The following is a 19,754-nucleotide window of genomic DNA, read 5'->3' as shown; positions in this document are numbered from 1 at the left end:
TTCTCCTTCTATGGAGAATTCGAGATCATAGTTCATAAGAGACTGGGAATACTCGGAACTGCCATATGAATACGAGAAAGTATGATATGTATGATAAGGTATGATGTGCAACAGTAAAGGAGGATTAAGAAAACTTGGTCCCCTTCACGTACCTTGTTCTTTTAATGAAAGCTGATCCTCAATATATATATATATATATATATAGTACGGTAGAGTCGGTATGAGAACTCCAGCTAATCGTTCCAGTTCGTCTGCAATGCTTCTAGCTCGTCCGTAGAAAGCAAAGAATGAATGTCAATAAACTATTCGTAGCTAGCGAGTGAGGAATTGAGTGAGCGAGCGATTCGATATACGAATGGTAACGGAAGCAAGTGAGCAAATGGATTGGAAAACTCTTCTTCGCATCAATACACAACGAGGGGTATCAGAGACAATATACGTTTCCGGTTGAGTACCTACATGTGATGGCGATGGTCTTCTTGCAATAATACGAGGCTAAAGAGATCGTGGAAAAGTATATGCACCTCTATGCAACTAATTGTATGCATTGACATTGACCCTTTCACTGTCGACTCGAGTTTTCTTTCTAGTTGGTTCAAATGGTGAAGAAACCCTGAATATCCATCCATACCAGGATCCATACTTACCGCTGCCAAAGAATGACGATGCCAGTTTTCCACTCACCCAATTGTTGCATTTCCATGTCACATCGCGCATTATTCAGACCAGAACCTCAAAATCTACCATTCCATCCAAGGCCAACCATCTTCATATCCTCACTCCACTTGAGACTTCGGTCCCCACCAAAGATTACTCTGTACTCCGTGTATACGAATATCCTCACAATCAAGAGCAAACCAGTAGCGTTGCTCTTCGCTACTTGCATCTGAATGCTTCGAGAAGTATCTACAGCACAAGCTAATTGTATGCAGCCGACCCAACCATGCTCTCATTTTTCTGTCTTCGGATGGCTTCATGTATTACCTCAAATCGACCCACTTTCCACCGTATCTCGAAGGAGAAACAAACCATATGTAAGACCGTACGGAGTACGTAAGGACAAGAAGCTCCAAAAATCGCTCAAAAGCAATCCGCGTATGTTGATGGCGACGTCACCCTACTTCTACTTATAACGGGTATACATCATCGGCATGTGTCTTTGATATTTATTCACCTCTTCATATTTCTGACTCGACCTAAAAATGTATATCACCCTATTCATTTCATCTAACCCCATCACCATTCCCATCAAATCCCCCAACAACATCAGATTATCCATACCACCTTCGAAAAAACCTGAAGCAAATCACTACCTACCTACCTAACCACCATCTTGACAAACCCCCAAGCCCCGTACCCATCCATGAATAGCAGCCTGCATAAAAGATATGCACTACTTGTTCATCAATCCCCCAGTACCTACCTACCTACCTAGTCTCAGCATAACCAATGGCAATCATATGAACCCCAGCCGCGCCTCTCAATCCTCGCTTGATCTAGCCCCCGAGCACTCACCCTGCTTGGTTAACGTCGACCAGTCACCAAACGCAGTCAATCCAGTGTCTTGGACCTTAAACTAGTGGCGAGGTATACCCGTTATACCCTCCAAACTCTCTCTTGAGTTCAGGAGAATTTTGATCGCGAGGTCTGTCTGTCTAATAAGAATAGGGGTCCATAATATCAAAATCTTTAAGCAGCTAGTGAGTCGTGACTGATCAAATCATCATCTCCATTCTCTATCCATAAGGTTACTCCGTGCAGAGCACGAACACAGACTCGAGATGAATACCTACATAAAACTACAATATCAAATCCTCATACACAATTCGTACAAAAAGACCAAAGTAGAAAAACTTATCGCCCAATCCCTCAATCCCTCAACCAATCCCTCTACAACCCTTCCATACCTTCCACACACACACTCCTCAATCCCAACCCTTCGTATCCGCCCGCAGTCGCAGGCGCAGTCGCGGGCGCAGATCCGAGTTTAGAACTTCTTACGGAGTACGGAGGACATCATACATCATACCCAGCCCAGCTTATCCTTCTAGAAAAAAAAAGAATGAAAAAAGAATGAAGAATGAAGAAAAGAAAAGAAAAACATGTCCATATTATTATACATCGCATCGCATACAAATCCCTAACATGCAATACGAAGTTCAACCATCTGCATACGATATTCCAGAAGTACTTTGTAAAGAACCCGTTTTCGATTTTATAATACACTCATCATTATTATTATCTACATTACATACCTACGATACTTATCGAGTATATTTACCCCCCAATTTCAATCTTCCACCTTCTTTCTACCTTCTCTTTTCTCCCCAACATTCAGTACCTACCTACCTACTCAAAATCTATATTCAAACCCTCCGAAAACCACACACATCCCGCCACCTACACACTACACAGTAATCCACGCAAGCCATCTTCTCCATTCGTCCATCTACCTCTCACCTCAGCTCACCTCACCTCCTCACCACTCACCTCACCACTCCCATCCCACCCCCCAAATCCAAATCCAAAAAGACATCTCACTCCCAAGTTCCATCTTCCCCTCCCTCCCAAACTTCTCTACCCCCTCCCCCTTCCCCCTTCCATCCATCCTTCTTCTCACCATCCATCCATCCATCCATCCATCCCCCACCATCCACACCACTTCCACCTTTCCCACAACACTAATGCGATAAACATCATAGCATAACATAGCATAGCATACCTAGCTAGCTATTCATCATTCATTCACTCGTTCATCCACTTATCCACTCATTCATCTTCACACCCTCGAGAAGGAATTTCTACATTCTACGTTCGCCACAAAGAGAACTACATTACGTTACGTCAACGGGCTAGAAGTACGATGGACTGCAGCTTTGATCTACGGACTGAGTCTTAGCTCTCGAGAGCATGCTACCTACCGAGTAGGTACCTAACTGATAAGTATCTCCAATGACGATTTTATCTGCAAGCATAGGGAGACTATCTATCTCATTTTCATTCCCATTTATTCCCTCAAAAGTTAAGTCATAATATATATATATATATCAGAAGTCCCTTTCTTTCATTTACTCATTCACAATTACTTCAAAATACATACAAAAGAATTGAACATTTCGTCCCATCTTAGACTTCTCAACTTCACTGTCTTTATCTCTCCTCACCACGGTCAAACCTATCACACAAAAAAGGTAGGAACTTTAAAGTCTCTATCCATCATTTCCCCGTTCCCGTTATATTCATGATACCCTATCCATTCTTTCCCAAACCCAGCCAAACCTTCATCCGATCCATCCCAATCATAAGAGTCGTATCAAGCTTATCCTTATGGATTCATGTTTTCGTCGCATCCTAATGATCCCACAAGGAGATGCCCTGCTCCCCTGAAGCCCAGAAGATTGAAGACCTGATTCGTTTTGATTTTCGTAAAAGCATTCAAGAAAAAATAAACTCCTTTGCCAATACCAGTAATTCATCAGATCATCGAATTCGTGATTGTCACAATTCACCCATTTATACCCTTCCTCTTTTCTTCTTTGTACCATCCTTCTATATAGAACATGGAAGGGTGAAAATTGCGACGAAAAATGATGAATCCTTAATTCCACGAGGCAATGCACTCAAAATAAACCCCAATCCTCAAATTTGACATCTCCAACCACAGCCATGATTCACGGAAAATTCCTATCATTTTTATTAAGATGGGTTTCCGGGGAAGCGCAAACAAAAAAGGGACAAATGCACGCATGTAACAGAAATCGGGTGGGAAAGACGCGTCATGATCGGGGGCACCGATCTTTATAACCAATAGACAGCGAGCCTATTAGAGCTGTCGTAGATTGGACTCCGAGTAAATGAAATGTGCTTTGAAATGCTGAAAATAACCTGATAACCATCTCATCATCTCGCAGAATTATTATTGACATAAGGTATGCTCTTTCCCGTTGGGACGCTCAGATTCTTCTCCTCTATTGACGTCTATGCTCTTGCCCCGCGGGGCTAGGGCCGAAGAACTGATGTTAGATGGGCGATCGCCGGGCGGACTTTTATTACGTTCTCGCTCAGCATCCTTCTCCCGGCTCTCATCTCGCTTCTCTCGCATCTTGCTCTTGATCCATCCTAGGGGTCCTCTTCTCTCCTCGGGCGCGACAGATCCACTATCATTGCTGGACATGATTTGAGCGTGGGGTAAGCCTGAGTCAGGGCCGACAGGCACAGTATCGCCAGTGAAACTCTTTCGAGGTCTGCCTGAGCTGCCTACAGAACTTGAGCTCGCACCGGCACCACTATCTGACCCGTTTTTGTTTGGGCTCAATGTAGCTCCCAATGTGTTTGAGTCATCTCTGCGCCGCGAAAGACGCCACATTGAACGTTTTTCTCTTGCCTCTGCGAGAGCAGGATCTTCCCCATGATCAAGATCCGATTGATCATTGAAAGATGAGTGAGAATGTAAGGAAGATACAGGTGATATGACCGGGCGCAAGGTTCTATCGGATGGGTGGTGAGGATCCTCTGGTCGCATAGGTGTAAAATGAGGAGGTTGTTCAGCACGCGGGGTTTCTGTAGCGGGAGGTGTAGCTTGAGTATTAGACAATATCGGGTTTAATGTCGACAAATGTTCCAGATGAGGATGCTCTGCATGATCCGAGTTACCACGAGATGCATGAAGGCCCGGGGAGATTGAAGATGATCGCCCATTCAAAGAATTTGTCGAGCTCTGAGCGCTAAGATTCGAGCTTCCTGGAACACGTTTTTTCCTTAGCTTATTAGGTTGTCGTCTATCGGTACTTTCCGTAGGTGATCGCTGAAACAGGTTTGAGACAATTCTAGATGGAGTAGAGACCTCAGGAGAGCGCTCACTTGATTCAGGAATCAGGCGCTCCTGGCTGGTCACCGTATGGCCTGAATCGGCAAGACTTGGTTCGGTAGTCGTGTTCAGTGCTAAAGCTGGAGACGGCGAAAGATGACCAGGAGACGGAGGAAGCGCGGGTGAAAGACCTCGAGGTCCGTTGGAACGATTGGCAGTTAGGCCAGCTGGAGACGGTGAGGGTGGGCCAGATTTTTTAATCATTCGAGATGATGGCAATCCAGGAGATTTCTTTGAAGGTACAGTATTGCTTCTATGAACACCACCGCTGGATGAAGAAGTAAGTGCAATACCATAAGCTGGACTTGCCGGGCTGGGGGCACCATTCGACTGTCGCGAATGACGGGACGAGACAGACACATTACGTCGAATGCCACCGAACTTGCGCACACTATCGGCTCCAGCGCTAGCATTTGAGGCGGATCTTCCAATTGCGGTCTTCGATCTACCAGGCGTAGTGGGAGTTCCTGGGGGAGGAGTACCGTGTTCCACCTCATTCAATGTCTGCTCATCCGCTGCTGTACCTCTCATCCCAATTAGGAAATGATCTTGATTTTCAATCAAGAAAATTAGTACGTCTTGACTTAGACGATATTCCGCAGGTGCCATGTCATGTTCCGGGTGTGAAAGCATACCGGGCTGGAAGATGGCTGCGAGGTTGACTGCTGTCATTCTATTTTCATCCGATTTTGAGGCGAAAACTGCTAGAAGATCGAGAATGTATAATAATAGCTGACGATTCAATGGGGGTAATTCGGTGATCAGTTGCTGATAAGTAACGATGGCCTTGTTGACATCAAAATTGTCAGAAAATTGGGGGCTACCATCACTGTCGCCAACTGCTGCCATAGTATGACCTCTTAAAGGCTCTCTAAATCGCGAATATAAATCAAGCGGGACAATTGGTTCTGGTAGTAAATTAAGATATCTTCGTAACACGTTTGCCGCATCATGAACTGTGTACCCAGCCCAATCAAGGCCTTTTCCATAACGATCGGGAGAATCAAAAATTGTTTTCAATTCTTTAATGCGCTTTTCCGAGCCACTGAGCCGGAAGATTCCCTCAACATTGGTTGCTGTTCGGATAGTTGTCAGCCAGACATAAAAATAACACATCCATTCACAAAACATACCTTTCTCTTTCAAATAAACTCCACACTTTGCAACCACTATTGGTACATAACCATATATGTAGCTTTGTCCTTGGGCATCGACGAGGGAGATAGCGACATTGGCATATGCGATACTCTGTCGCAAAGGTACACCAAATATACCTGTTGGTTGGGATTCTGGAGTTTCTTTTGTCAGTTTTGATTTTATCATTGTTACCAATTTTAACAAGCTGAATTTTATGTGATGATAACGACAGAAGTTTAGCAATTGTTGACTTCTGCTTAGAGAGTGGGTGCTTTGCTGCTTTATATAATGGCTATGATTGTTTTGAACACGGATTTTGGAACGCTGCTTAGCTGCTATATCCTTGGACAGTTTTTTGCTGAAAGAACTTCTCTTTCTTCGTTTTATACCACTTGTTGACTGGGGGTGTCTGGTTTCATAGTTGGAATTGAGCTGAGAATTTTCCATCAAAATATGTTTTCCAGACACTAAACTGGAAGATGACGGCCAGAGAAGACTCCTAGACTTGTACTCGTGAAGAGACTGTGTATGTCCTGTGAAAGTTGTTGTGCTTGATTGTGTCTTTGTCGCTAATTCGTCTGCTTCCGGTACTGTATCTGTCGCAAACTCTGGAGTACCGTCTACTATTGATGTATTGTTGTCCATTGCATTCTCCTTGAATAGAGGATCCAAATTTCTCGGCAGATTGGAAACAAAATTGGCATAGAGAGAATGGCCCAGATCCTCACTCTGTTTCTGGGCCTTCAACAAAAGAAACTTTGGGGGGTCATTACCAGTACTGGGCTCCTGAGTCCTAGCAGGAGGTCGAAATGTCTTCCACCAGCTCTTCAAACTCTGCTTCGTTGGGGGTGATGCGGCTTGTTGTATGGGGGCTGGCTGGGGGCTCGAAAAGGGCTGTTGTGTAGTTGAAGAAGTTGGATGATCAGATAGCATACTGGAGTTGTTCGATCAGATCTGCTGATCGTCCAGACAATGTACGAAAGATGGCTCCAGCGATAATGGATGTCGCAAAGGACCTCGAGGCCCAGCAAGTCTGGGGGGAGACACAGGCAGCAGAAATCAGTTTTCGCACGATGTGGAAATATCTATATTGTTGATTCGGATGGGTCAAGAGAATAGAGGAAGTCTTCTGATTAAGTTCTGGTCGGTCGTAATTGAGAATGAAGGTGCATGCGACAGCAATGATAGGTATTGTTGATGTGGGTACAGTGATTGTTTGTGGGGATTGTGTTGCTGGAGGGGCTTATTTCTATTTGCGATGCGACCGGGTCTCTCGAGCAAGTGTAGTTGGTAATGTAAGGTTTTTGGGCTCTGCAAAAGCAAGAGGAATTAAAGTCGAACTTGAAGGATCTGGTTGTTAGCAAAACAATCAAGTTGTTGCGAGACGATAAATGCGTAGAGTTGCTGATAATGGTTGAAAATATCAAGGAACAGTAGAGGTGGTGGTGGTGGTGGTTGATTTGAAGTGAAAGAGTTCGGACAGTAGAAACTTAACGAGTGGAGAGTGACGCTAAGAAGTGCAGTACATTGGAATCCAAGTACATTGTGTGGTCTACGGTCTAGTCGTGTAAATAGTGGTACAGTAGTGGTATTGCAAGCTTTCACTCAAACTCTGCCCTGCTGACCCATGGAAAATAGAGGACAGTACAAGAGTGAAGACAACGCCAGACTTCCAATTTGCTGGTTTGTTTGTTTAATTAATAAAGTTTCCAATGTTGTGGAAAGTTAGAAATTTACCATTTATACGAGGAAATCCCAAGTTCAAGAATCACGCGTCAAAGCCAACGGCCGTCTACAGTACCATTTTGATGAAGAGTGAGGTAGGCAGGTTGCTTTGAAGTTTCATTATACTATCATGTTAATGAATTACAGCTTCTTGCAGAAAAGTAGGTCCTGATTGATCTACCAATTATTCACCCTGTTTTGAGAGACAGGATTAGTAGCGAACAAAGATCTGGACTTTTTTTGGCTGGAGGTTTTATAGAGAGAGGGTCATGGCCAGTGAGTACATCTATAATTAGATGAAATATTTGATCACTGACCTGGTACACTCTTCAGATACCTATGAACAACGGGAATACATGAGCTGGCAAAACATCATTCATATCACGTAGGTCCCCGGTACTCTTGTATACTCCTTTCATTCATATCCAGGGCAACGAAAACAAATCAATTGGAGGAGATGGATGAACCCTTAATACCAGAAACATATAGGAGTTCCTGTATCGGTTCCTGTATCAGTTTCTGTCTGCATGTATCTATCTACGAATAAACTTTTGTACTCTTCTTCTTTCAGGCGGGGCAGTATTGAAGTCAGTACCTTAATAAGTCATTGAATGAAAACAAACGCTACCTACCTAGGTACCGGTAGTCATTACCCCCATGGTTTCCCCATCGCTTCAGTTGCTTGGTCCTTTTGCATTGTACTCTCATGCATCAATTTAGGATGCAATGCGAAATGACTTGGTGATTGTTTAGGTATAGTGACCTGCTTCTAGCTTCTCACAAGAAGATCTTCATTTCATGTATAAAGAGAGAAGAGGACATGGCAAAAGTACAGTTCTTGTACTCCTTTATCAATTGACTAATGAACGTAACATGCTTTGTCTGCTTGTTGTACCGATTCTCTCTTTCGAAGAGAATGAATACATGTAGTTAGTATTCGAATGTCAATACCTAGGTAAGTGAAGAAAGGAAATTGTAAGATCTGATCAAAAAGTTACTATGGATCAACAAGGAAATCTGTGCAGGGGCCACAATCAACTTCGGATAAAAGTTATCGGACTCCGACATTAACCGACCCAATAAACAGAGCTCTAACTATTTACCTTGCTAAAAGCCTTTCAATTTGGATAGCTTCCAAGAACATATACAGAAGAGTTTATCAGCCTCATCCATCAATCAGCCTTGACAAGTCTTTCTAACAAATTTAAACATCTCAATAAATCTGTCAAACTTCTCAATCTCTCTTACATATATTTCAAATCATCATCATGGAAGGGTGCGTAACAGAGCTATTCGGCTCTTCAAAAACTCTCCCAATCCAATTTACTAACCATGATCAAATAGACTCACCCCCTCAGAGCAAAGAGAATTCCAAAGCCGTATGGAAAGAAAGCAAATGAAGGAATTCATGGGCGTAAGTTAAGATCTTCTATGTATTTTCACTTCCATATGGTCGAATACGAAACCTTCCAAGTATTCCAAGCGGGGGAAATGCAGCAGAGATAATACGAGGATTGTCCATCATACCCCGCGTCGCACTTCATCATCCTGCGCAGCCCATCCAGTAGAACGAAAAAAACACGAATTCCAATTGGACTTGTATCGAACATGCTACAGCCGGAAATCCTCTCTCAATCTCGAGTAGTAGCCTGTCGGTACCTTTCGATCGAGCATCTTTAATCCGCTGGCCCGCTAGATCAATCCTCACAGCTCTCATTGAGATCTCGTCACTCCTACGAATCACAACGGAATTTCGAAACCTACATTATAACAGCCATACCCTTCCCACTCTTACTATTCACACCCTATCCCCGAGGAATGCAAACACACGTAGCATTGTCGAAATGGCGATTAGCTAGCGCTCAGCCAATAAGTTTCGCAACAGCATATTTGGAGAGTTCCAGATCCTCTCTCCCCAATATCTCGCACTCCCCCTCACCCCCTCATCTCCATCCCCAAACCTCCAACTAACAACCCCACCCCCATCCACAGATGTTCTCCAACCTCGTAACCCACTGCTTCGACTCCTGCGTCGACGACTTCTCCACCAAATCCCTCATCGCCCGCGAAACCGGTTGCGTCTCCCGCTGCGTCCAAAAATTCATGGCTGGAAGTGAGCGTATCGGTCAGAGATTCCAAGAACAGCAAGCACAGATGATGAGTCAACCTCCTCCTGGGTCAAGGTAAATCGATTCTTCTGGTATGGCGATATAGTAGAGAGTGGGAAGGGGAAATGAAAAAATGGGGTTGTACGATATATATTTGAGCATGGAGTCGATGTTGAAGAAAAATGTCGATATGAATATGAATGCCTGCATTACGGATGGTGGGAATGAAAATTGATGAGAAATTTATTGTCTATAAAAAGATAATGTGTGGATAGTACATAAGGATAAAAACTCGGAATTCACCTCTTGAATCAGTCGGAAAATGTCTCCTGAACTTTTAACGAATATGATTCTATGATGCAAAAGACTGTCAATCTACAGACGTCATATCATAATCTTTCTTCCCATTGATACAAAAAAATTAATTGTGCATGATCTAGTATTCAGTTTATCTCTCAAAAACAGAAATGACGCCACTCTCGTACATCATTCACATCCTGTCCCCCATTCCACTCATGGATCACCCCCACTAATCACATCCCTGATTCCCATCATCTCAAACACCACCTTCTCCTCCAATCGATCCAAACATCCCATTGCCCCCGCCTTTCCGGCCTCTATTTTCTTCCCCCTCCAATCCAAATCCTTATCACCCATCGGCACTATCCTCTCTCTCAAGACCGCTCGACTTCCTAACCAAAACTCAACATTCTCTGCCACCGCGCCCAAGTCCCAATCCACTTCCGGCACCACCTGTATTCCTTGTAACTGTTCTCTAAAACCATTCAAAATATAGACGATCAGAGCTAGAGAGTGAACTTCGGAAGCTGTCGACAAACAAAGATGTTTTGGGGCTGATATCGAAGTAGTGCGTGAGGATTCGGGTGCATCAAACGCAGCTGCCGATTGAGCGAGGAGATGAGGGAATTGGTTTAGAAAGATTGCGACCTCTGTGGCGATAGAGGCACCGACTGAATGGAGAAGATTGAGGATTAAAGGAAGGATGCCGCGGACCCAAATGTTGTAGCAACGTTGGATGCCGGCGCCATCAGCGAATGGAGATACATTTCCGCGACGCAGATAAGTGGTTATGCTTGCGGAACTGACCTGGCCGAGAACGCCATCGACAGCTAGCTGTTCGGCCATGGTTGGCATACTTGAGAGTTCCAAGAGGAAAATAATGCTCAGTTCACCATAGATGGGATCACCATTTATCGCAATTTGGTCAGACCAGGAGAAGAGTGTAGTAGCAATACGAGGGGTCTTGCAATTAGCCATGATGGTCACAATCTGTGAGTGATGGAACTCGATGCCTGGTATCCGGAGACAGGCTTGCAAAAGCCCTGTGATGAGGGCGATGTCTTCTGGAGATGACTCTTCATGATTGTCGTGAATGATATGAGCCAGATCACTGAAGCCGCCAGCAATTACACGTTCTATCACGTCGACAATCATATAGATATCTGCTGTCGATTCTGATTCCAATTGTTGTTTTCGTGTAGAAACCCTGGGGTCAATATCTCCGACGTTGTTATCTTCAGAATGGACTCTCAAAGCCAAGAATAAAATTTTGAGAAGCAGTCTATAATATGGACCATCTCCTGTTGCAATCGCCATCGCAAAGCTTTTGTCCAATGTCCGGACTGTCTCCCATACTATTTTGAGAAGGTTCTTCATCTTAGGGCACCTTGGATTTGCTTCTATCAACCGTTGACAGGCAACAAGCGCAAAGTCTGCTCGTGTTTGAAGTAATCGTGAAAATATCTTTTCTGTTTGCGGACTTTGTGCGTTTGAGGCAAGGCACTTAAGAGCAGCATCGACAAGGGTCTCTTGATGATCAGATTCCTTAGTTATATTGCTAGTTAATTCAACGGCAAGAATTTTCCAAGCGTTCAATAGAGCCTGAGATTGTTAGATTTAACCTTGAAATTTGAGCATAGATTACTTACCACCTGAGCATCAACCAAAGACAAGTTGATGTTAGCACTTGCAAGCTCGAATTTATAACCATCGTTTCTACGTCCTGTCCAAGCTACATCAGAACGGAGCATTTGGTCAAGTAGTTGTAGGTCGTAAAAATAGTTCTCGCCGAATTTGCGATCCTCTAGATCCGTCTTCTTGAAACTCTGGAGACTAGTTCTAGCATACTTGACATCAAAGTTTTTCTTGAGGTTGCCATGCAGAGATGCATTGTAGGTAGGAAGTCCCCCTGCATTCTCATAGTAATAATTCAGCTTGGGCATGAGATCTTTGGCAATTGAAGGTTTGCCAGTTTGTCTAGAATGGAAAAGGTGCATTGCAAGAATCTCGGCAATGTAAGCCGCAATTCGAGTACGATAGCAAGCCTTAATCGCTGGCTCACTCTTGGACGAGACTTGAATAGGTTTCAGGGTGCTGATGTAATTTGAAAGATAATTGATGAAGCCTGTGCTAGATTCTAACTCGTGCATAGTCCAAGGCCAGAAATTCTGTGCCAATGAAACGAATTCTAACATCATCAAAGCTTCTGAATCCGGAATATCTCCGATTTGTGAAAGGTTGTCAAGCGCTGTGAGAAGAAGAGGTTTTGGAGATGAAGATTTGGCAACATCAGGGTTTTTCTTTTTTAATGCGTCTCTCGGCGTTTTACCTGTGAGAACATAATTCGCGAACCATTGTTGTCGACTGCTCATTATCATCGACAGGAAATGCCAAATCGATCCAACATTTTCATCTCTATTCAAAGGTGTATCCAAATCTGAAACGACATTAAGGAAATTCTTCGAAGTCTTCGCGCCAAGATAACCGAGGAGTGAAGGTGGTTCTGAGGTACTACTCGAAGCGCTGACTATCATCGCCTCGAACAATTTTATGACGGGAGTACGATAGCTATCATTCACAGCATATAGTCGTGCGATGAGTGGTGCAGCAGTGAATAGCTGTGTCTCTAGATGTGATGGCTTCTCTAATAACGCACTTATTCGAAGAAGTTGCCTGGAGAATTTAAGTGCTGCTTTCACGCCCCCTGCTACTAATAGTGATCTGTTTGTATACATTGTGGTAGAACGAGTATTGAAGCCGTAGAATAAGGTGCGAAGAATTGGTCCAAATCTCATGGGGCCAGAAGACTTGGAAAGATAGCTATCAACAATGTGCATGGCAGCTGGGCTTAAAGCACTCATGATTGGAATAGCAGGATCTTGATGATCTTTGGAATCTCTACCCAGATCTGACTTTGAACGAGAGTCCGACTGTGGCAGTTCTTCTGGATCACCCTGGATTCCGAAAGAATATGTAAGCATTTTTTCGAAAGAAGACATAATGGTCTTTGTGAGTTGGAGTTGATCGCTAGGTTGATCAAACTGCCAGGTGTACGAACTTTCTAGTACCTCCGTCAGGTATCGAGTAAAGTGAAGAAGAACTTCAGAGAGAACTTTATCAGCAACGCGAACATTATGTCCCTCGACTTCGCTAAACCGAGCTGGAGCCATAGTTACTTTGCGGTTTCTCGCGATAGCATTTACTGCGAAATCATTGACCAGTGCCTCAAAGAGTCGAGTGCATGATACGAGGAATGAGTACCTCCCCGATATAACTTCGACCCTGCCAACGATACTAGCGAGTTTACCGCTACCACCGCGGCCATCAGATAGAAGTCCACTACGACCAATAAGAGGCCACACTCTTCCAGGCGAAAATAAAAGTAAGGCATGTAGATATTGTATGCAGCTAATTAGGATATCAAGAGAGGCGTCAGAACTAGATTCGCTCGATTGCCTTTGCAATTCTTGTTCAAAGACAGCAGATATAACGAAAGTGATATCTCTATTCCGGTTCAACGCCGAGCTTGCAACTTGGAAAAATTCGGTGGCATCATTTTGAATTTGCTCTGCTTCTTTGTCTGACCTAGATAAGGCTAGAAGACCCGTCGCAAATGTTCCAATGATATCAGCAACAGTCTCAGAGTCCGCTCCCATACCAGTAGTAGCGTCATATTCTTCGCCCGCAACTAGATATGTTTCTAGCAATTTCCCGAAATACCTCATACCGCGATAATGGTGGGTAAGGTGAACTACTTTTGGGTCATTCTCGACTATCACAACACCAGGCGTTCCAGCTGGAATTTGTAGATCGCCGTTGGCTGCTGCCAGTACTAAAGCCTGTCCCTGGTTGCCATTATCTATCAAAAGTCTTCTGCTGATACCACGCCCTCGAGGCTCAAACATAGAAAGCCCCCTAGTCAGTTGAATAGAATTATTGTTATGCTCCTCTTGAACTGTCTCATAATCGGCGTATTGATATGGTAATAGGTATGTAAAGGTTGGTCGAGAGTCTAGTAATGGAAAGATAGACTCGTGGACTCCTCCATCAGCGTCATGCAGATATGCCAAAGAACGAACAAGGGTTTGAAAAGGGGGAGCTTCCCAAGGATAGCGCATACTAGCATTTTGCCAAAACTCGCGAACCAATCCTACATCAGTGGCAAAATAGGATACTGGCTCAAACTCGCTTTCAACATTTCGTAGATCAACAAAATCCCAATATTGCTGACCCCCATCCATGACAGAAACCACGGTTTGCAGTGTTTGAGCATTGTAACCAACGTCAGGCGCACTTGCCTTCATGAGCTCTAATACTGCGATTCTCAAGCTTGAACCAAGTTGTGGCATGAAAGCTGCATCATAAGTGTCACCAAGAGTCCGTGAAATGTTTGCTAGTACTTCGAAAACACGACAGTCGTTTACAGCGCTCAAAGCTAGATAATCGACAAGTTCGTCCGTGACTTTGATTGTTGTAAGTACTCCTTCATAGGCATCGGGTGCAAGTATAGGCTCCGACCCAATCGGCAATGGTTCATCGTTATATTCGTCATTATCACTAAGACCCTCGTGTCGTCGGCGCTGAAGTTTCTCTCGAAGATCGACACGAACTTTAATATGTTTTAAAATAATGCTCCAGGTAAGAACTGCAGGGCCAGCCGTGATATAATTCGCGGACGCTGCCTCGGTGAGTATTTGATGAAGTTTAATAATTGCAGTTTGGTTTAATAGCCATGGCTTATTCGGACCCTCAGCCAAATCCGCGGGTGCTAAATCTTTCGACGGTTTCTCGAGGAATATTAAACAACTATCGACATTAAGTATGGCAAATGTTATGATAGCGCTAATGGTCTGTAAGGGTAGAGCAACAGCTTGAAGAGTCGGATGAAGCTGTGGTGTTTGGTCAGTAGTGAGCATATAAGAGAGTATGAATCCCAAACGTACCATTCCCATCTCGTCCAAGAACTTAAACTTGCTAATAAAATCAAACCATTCAAGCACCAAGTCTGAGTGAGAGATTTCAAGCGCTGTATCAGAAGAGAATATGTAATAAAATATAGTCTCCATCATGTGGGTTGCCTCGATGATCTGGTTACTTGCCCACTCAAGCTCAAGTTCATCTTGTCCATCACCCTCCAAGGACCACCCGCTACCTTCACTTTTTGCGTCGAATAATTTTGTAAGTCCTGCATCGATGGATTTCACTAGTTCCACCATACGATTTTGAGATGCGCCCGAACTTTTCCAGCTGCCTAGCAATTCTATATGTAAACCCTCGTACCAGTCGTCTAAAGGAGTAATCGGTGTGGGTGAAAGTCTGGGTCGCTGAATTATCAATGTAAGGCATTTCCAGAAAAAGCGCCGTTCTGATAGGTAAATGCTGAGCATTCGCATGCGTCGATTTCTCCGACTTTCTTCTTCAGAAGGCGCAACCTCCGCTTGTGTGCCAATGAAAGATCCAGCGGAGAGCAAATTCGTAGATTTTTTGTTGCCAAAGGCATCTTGGAGACTGATCAACTCTTCTTCTGAAAGTTTGCCCAAAAGTTGCGCATATGCTCGCGATTGATGTTCTTGCACAACGAGTCTTAGAGCGGTAACCTCGTCGATTTTAACCATTCCACTAAGCCATCGTGCATCCTCAGATACCTTGCTAACATCATAATCTGCGGAAGAATGATCGGCATTTATTGGGGCATTTTTTGATTCGAATTCCTCTTTCGTCTCGTTCGTAGGTTCTGGAAAGGCAGTGACAGGATTGGAAAGTAAAGATAGTACTTTGGGATCTTTAAAGAACTTCTCAAGTGTTATTTGGGCTCCATTTTCTTCAATATCTAAAAGGGCAAAGAATGCCGTCTCCCAAGAGCTATTGAAAGATTAGTAGAATGTCAATTGGGATCGATATCATGAATACCAAACTTACATCAATATTTCTTCTCCCTTCAAACATCTACCCAGCTCAGGAAAATAGCTAGCCTCTGGAATTGGTACCATATCTACTACCTACCCAAGCTCAATGAGCCAAGATTTGTGGTGAAGTGTTGTTCGAAGCATAAAGCATGAGAAGGCACAAATTGTCAAACGGTGGTTGAATCGTTTCCTGTTATGAGAAATCTGATATCAACAATCAATAAATCGTTAAGAAAGTTTTGGTTGACGCGCCTTGTCCGCCTTGTCGCGGTCAACCTGCTTCATTCGCTAGATAAATTATTATGAGCACCCACGCACCGTCCCGTAACCAAACCATTCTTTCAGGTGAAGCTTTTTTATTTTGCAGGGTTTGTTATCCTAGCAATTCAGTACCTGCCCTGCTCCCCACCATCCATCCATCCATCCATCACTCAATCCATTAATCATCGACCCAAAAAAAGGAAGGACCTTTGATCTTTGACTCACTCATGGATATCTAGATTCACAAAGGAATTACAACTTGACATCTTCTCCTCTCTCTTTAACCCGAGAAGAAAGGCTGTCATTTTTATCGCTTCTTCTATTATACAACATATAAATTGTTCAAACGATAAAGAAGTTTCAGAATGCCTTCTGCAGAGTTGATCGATTACTCTCCGCACCAGCCAGAGCCAGCTCCCCCACTAGCATCTGCTTCAAATGTTATCCTGATCGACAACTTCGACTCATTCTCTTGGAACATCTACCAATATCTCGTTCTCGAAGGGGCGACTGTCACCGTTTACCGAAACAATGAACTTAGCGTGGAGGAACTTGTTGCGCTCAAACCTACTCAATTGGTTATAAGTCCTGGTCCTGGTCATCCGAAGACCGATTCTGGTGTTAGTAGAGATGCTATCAAATATTTCGCAGGCAAGATACCTGTGTTTGGAGTCTGCATGGGACAGTGAGTATTGAGGAGCTGATTGGGTAGGACATTACTAAACAAATACGCAGGCAGTGCATATTGGACGTATATGGAGGAGAGGTTGTATTTGCCGGAGAAATCTTACATGGAAAAACGTCTCCATTGCGACACGATTCAAAAGGAGTATATGCCAGTCTACCACAAGACTTACCAGTAACAAGATATCACTCGCTTGCTGGCACACATCCAACTATACCGGAATGTCTCGAAGTATCATCCTGGATCGAGGCCGGTGTTGATGGGGGGAAGGGTGTGATAATGGGCGTTCGACACAAAGAATATGTTCTAGAAGGTGTACAGTACCATCCTGAGAGTATCTTGACTGCTGAAGGTCGGATAATGCTCAAGAACTTTTTGAAGATGCGAGGTGGCACTTGGGCGGAGAACGAGCGTTTGCAAAAAGAGGATTCAAGCAGCGCGCCACAAGCGTCCAAATCTGGTTCCACAGGTGCCAAAAAGGAGAACATACTGGATAAAATCTTCGCGCATCGCAAAGCTGCAGTTTCCGCACAAAAAGAAATTCCTTCCCAACGATCCTCCGATCTCCAGGCCGCCTATGAACTCGATATTGCGCCCCCTCTCGTCCCATTTGTCCAACGTCTTCGCAAGTCTCCATTTCCATTATCGCTTATGGCCGAGATCAAACGAGCATCTCCTTCGAAAGGTGTCATCTCTTTAGCAACGTGCGCTCCAGCTCAAGCTAGAACATATGCCCTGGCTGGTGCAAGCGTGATTTCTGTTTTAACAGAGCCAGAGTGGTTCAAGGGAAGCATTGATGACTTGCGAGCTGTAAGACAGGCTCTTGAAGGCATGCCAAATCGACCTGCCGTTTTACGAAAAGAATTTATTTTCGAAGAGTATCAAATTCTAGAAGCTAGATTAGCTGGTGCCGATACGGTTTTACTCATTGTTAAGATGTTAGACGAAGAAACCTTGACCCGCTTATATCATTATTCCGTATCGCTTGGGATGGAGCCTTTAGTAGAAGTCAATACATCAGAAGAAATGACCATAGCCGTCAACCTTGGTGCAAAAGCTATTGGTGTAAACAATCGGAATCTGACCAGTTTTGAGGTAGACCTAGATACTACAAGTCGTCTCCTCAGTCAAGTTCCGAAAGAAACCATCGTATGTGCTCTCAGTGGTATCTCCGGCCCCAAAGATGTCGAAGCCTACCAAAAGAATGGCGTAGGTGCGGTCCTTGTGGGTGAAGCGCTCATGCGAGCCAAAGATACCGCTCTCTTCATTCGAGAATTACTCGGCGGTTCAACTACTCAAGTAAAGCCCGCCAGTGGCAGTTTACTTGTGAAAATTTGCGGGACAAGAAATGCTGAAACCGCAACGGAAGCTATTAAAGCTGGGGCGGATTTGATCGGGATGATTCTCGTTCCCGGTAGAGGTCGACATGTTCCATACAAAAATGCAATTGCTATCTCAAAAGCTGTTCATCAAGCTCAACAAACGACAGGAACGGTTGTTAGTGATCGCGTGAGCAACCAAGCATCAGATTTCTTCAGCAATGCAGCCTCCAATATTTCAAGTCATCGTCCTTTATTGGTTGGTGTCTTCCAAAATCAACCTCTAGAAGAGGTTCTAGAGTTGCAAAAGGCATATGATTTGGATATAGTACAGCTACACGGCGATGAACCATTGGAATGGGCAAACATAATACCAGTTCCTGTCATTCGAAGCTTCAAACCTGGTCAGGTTGGTCTTGGGAGAAGAGGTTATCATACCATTCCTCTACTAGACTCCGCATCAGGTGGCTCGGGACAAAAACTAGATATAACAGAAGTTAAAGCTACTTTGACCAAGGATCAAGGTCTCAGAGTCATTCTTGCTGGTGGATTAAATCCTGAGAACGTGGCAGAGGCTGTACTATCAGCTGGTGATGTTGGTGATCGGGTGATTGGTGTTGATGTCAGCAGTGGCGTAGAAGAAAATGGTGCTCAGAGTGTCGAGAAGATCAAAGCTTTCATCAAGGCAGCTAAGAGCGTCAGATAGATATTGCTGAGTATCACGAATGAATTTTGATGGCAAATAATGACTAATGACTCGTTCTTATGAAAAGTCGAATTATCAGTTGAATACTTTCTGAATCGTCCTTCAAAATGTGAAATTGCGATACACGATCTATCATTTCAGACATGTTTTATTTTCTTGGTCGAATGTTGGTTACTTAGACTTACATCAACTTCTTTCGTGACATTTCGCATGAACATCGGTTGCCCCCTTTTCATCCTCGCCTGGACCGAAAACATTCTCACTTTCAGAATTTGGGCATATCTGATATGGAAATTCACTTCCACTATTAATCACTTCGACCTACTAGTACAAGTACCTACTTGTAATAACTACTATGCTTGATACTTGAGAGGCGGACTAGTTTTATTTTATACGTCTCTCAACTACTACCCCGCAATCGTTAAGAAATAATTTCGTCCCTACCAGTGTTCGGACGAATCAATTTTTCCCATCCACAGTCGCAACTACCTCTCTAGTCTCGAAATATATTCAATACTTTTGTCCTACCCCACTTCAATATCAATTTTTCAACAATCCCAAAGTTACAACCGAATACTTACTTCTTTTCACTCTACTATTTTGTGTCCCATATTCTTTCCATTACTTTCTTGATCGCGTTGATCTCATTATCACTTACTTGAATTATCCTACGGCAATTTCCTCCTGCTTTCTTTCCATACCTACTTCAACTTCTTCATATCTAATATCTTGCCTGAAAC

At 43.8% G+C, this 19,754-nt stretch overlaps 4 protein-coding genes across 4 annotated transcripts; 2 read left to right on the top strand and 2 right to left on the bottom strand.

Annotated features, from left to right (window-relative positions):
• Positions 1 to 3,916: 3,916 nt before the first annotated feature.
• EAF02_002613 (uncharacterized protein) lies at positions 3,917 to 6,937 on the bottom strand (the record flags this gene model as incomplete). The annotated part of the gene is made up of 2 exons (XM_038898661.1): positions 3,917 to 5,943; positions 6,001 to 6,937. 2 exons carry the CDS (start codon positions 6,935 to 6,937, stop codon positions 3,917 to 3,919), a joined length of 2,964 nt encoding a protein of 987 aa, XP_038760949.1.
• A 2,060-nt stretch (positions 6,938 to 8,997) lies between these two features.
• Positions 8,998 to 9,916, top strand: EAF02_002612 (uncharacterized protein; the record flags this gene model as incomplete). Its single annotated transcript, XM_038898660.1, has 3 exons — positions 8,998 to 9,005; positions 9,074 to 9,143; positions 9,722 to 9,916. 3 exons carry the CDS (start codon positions 8,998 to 9,000, stop codon positions 9,914 to 9,916), a joined length of 273 nt encoding a protein of 90 aa, XP_038760948.1.
• Positions 9,917 to 10,238: 322 nt separating this feature from the next.
• On the bottom strand, positions 10,239 to 16,240 carry EAF02_002611 (uncharacterized protein). Its single transcript, XM_038898659.1, has 4 exons — positions 16,057 to 16,240; positions 15,081 to 15,999; positions 11,787 to 15,026; positions 10,239 to 11,739 (listed from the first exon to the last, which is right to left on the bottom strand). Exons 1-4 carry the CDS (start codon positions 16,125 to 16,127, stop codon positions 10,351 to 10,353), a joined length of 5,619 nt encoding a protein of 1,872 aa, XP_038760947.1. The 5' UTR covers positions 16,128 to 16,240; the 3' UTR covers positions 10,239 to 10,350.
• Positions 16,241 to 16,669: 429 nt separating this feature from the next.
• EAF02_002610 (uncharacterized protein) lies at positions 16,670 to 19,014 on the top strand (the record flags this gene model as incomplete). The annotated part of the gene is made up of 2 exons (XM_038898658.1): positions 16,670 to 16,989; positions 17,040 to 19,014. 2 exons carry the CDS (start codon positions 16,670 to 16,672, stop codon positions 19,012 to 19,014), a joined length of 2,295 nt encoding a protein of 764 aa, XP_038760946.1.
• Between the last annotated feature and the right edge of the window lie 740 nt (positions 19,015 to 19,754).

The sequence above is a fragment of the Botrytis sinoallii genome, assembly GCF_014898435.1.
Source record: "Botrytis sinoallii strain Bc 23 chromosome Unknown BSIN_004, whole genome shotgun sequence".
In the NCBI taxonomy this organism is placed as follows: domain Eukaryota; kingdom Fungi; phylum Ascomycota; class Leotiomycetes; order Helotiales; family Sclerotiniaceae; genus Botrytis; species Botrytis sinoallii.
The sequence above is the reverse complement of the archived record's forward strand: the minus strand, read 5'-3'. Positions and strand labels throughout refer to the sequence as shown.

Excerpts from the sequence above, each read along its gene's own strand:
- EAF02_002611 (XM_038898659.1), bottom strand. The coding sequence starts at position 16,127 with ATGGTACCAATTCCAGAGGCTAGCTATTTTCCTGAGCTGGGTAGATGT. Across the intron at positions 16,000-16,056 it reads AAGGGAGAAGAAATATTGAT|CTCTTGGGAGACGGCATTCT; the intron begins GTAAGTTTGGTA and ends ATCTTTCAATAG. Across the intron at positions 15,027-15,080 it reads TCTTGGACGAGATGGGAATG|CTTCATCCGACTCTTCAAGC; the intron begins GTACGTTTGGGA and ends CAAACACCACAG.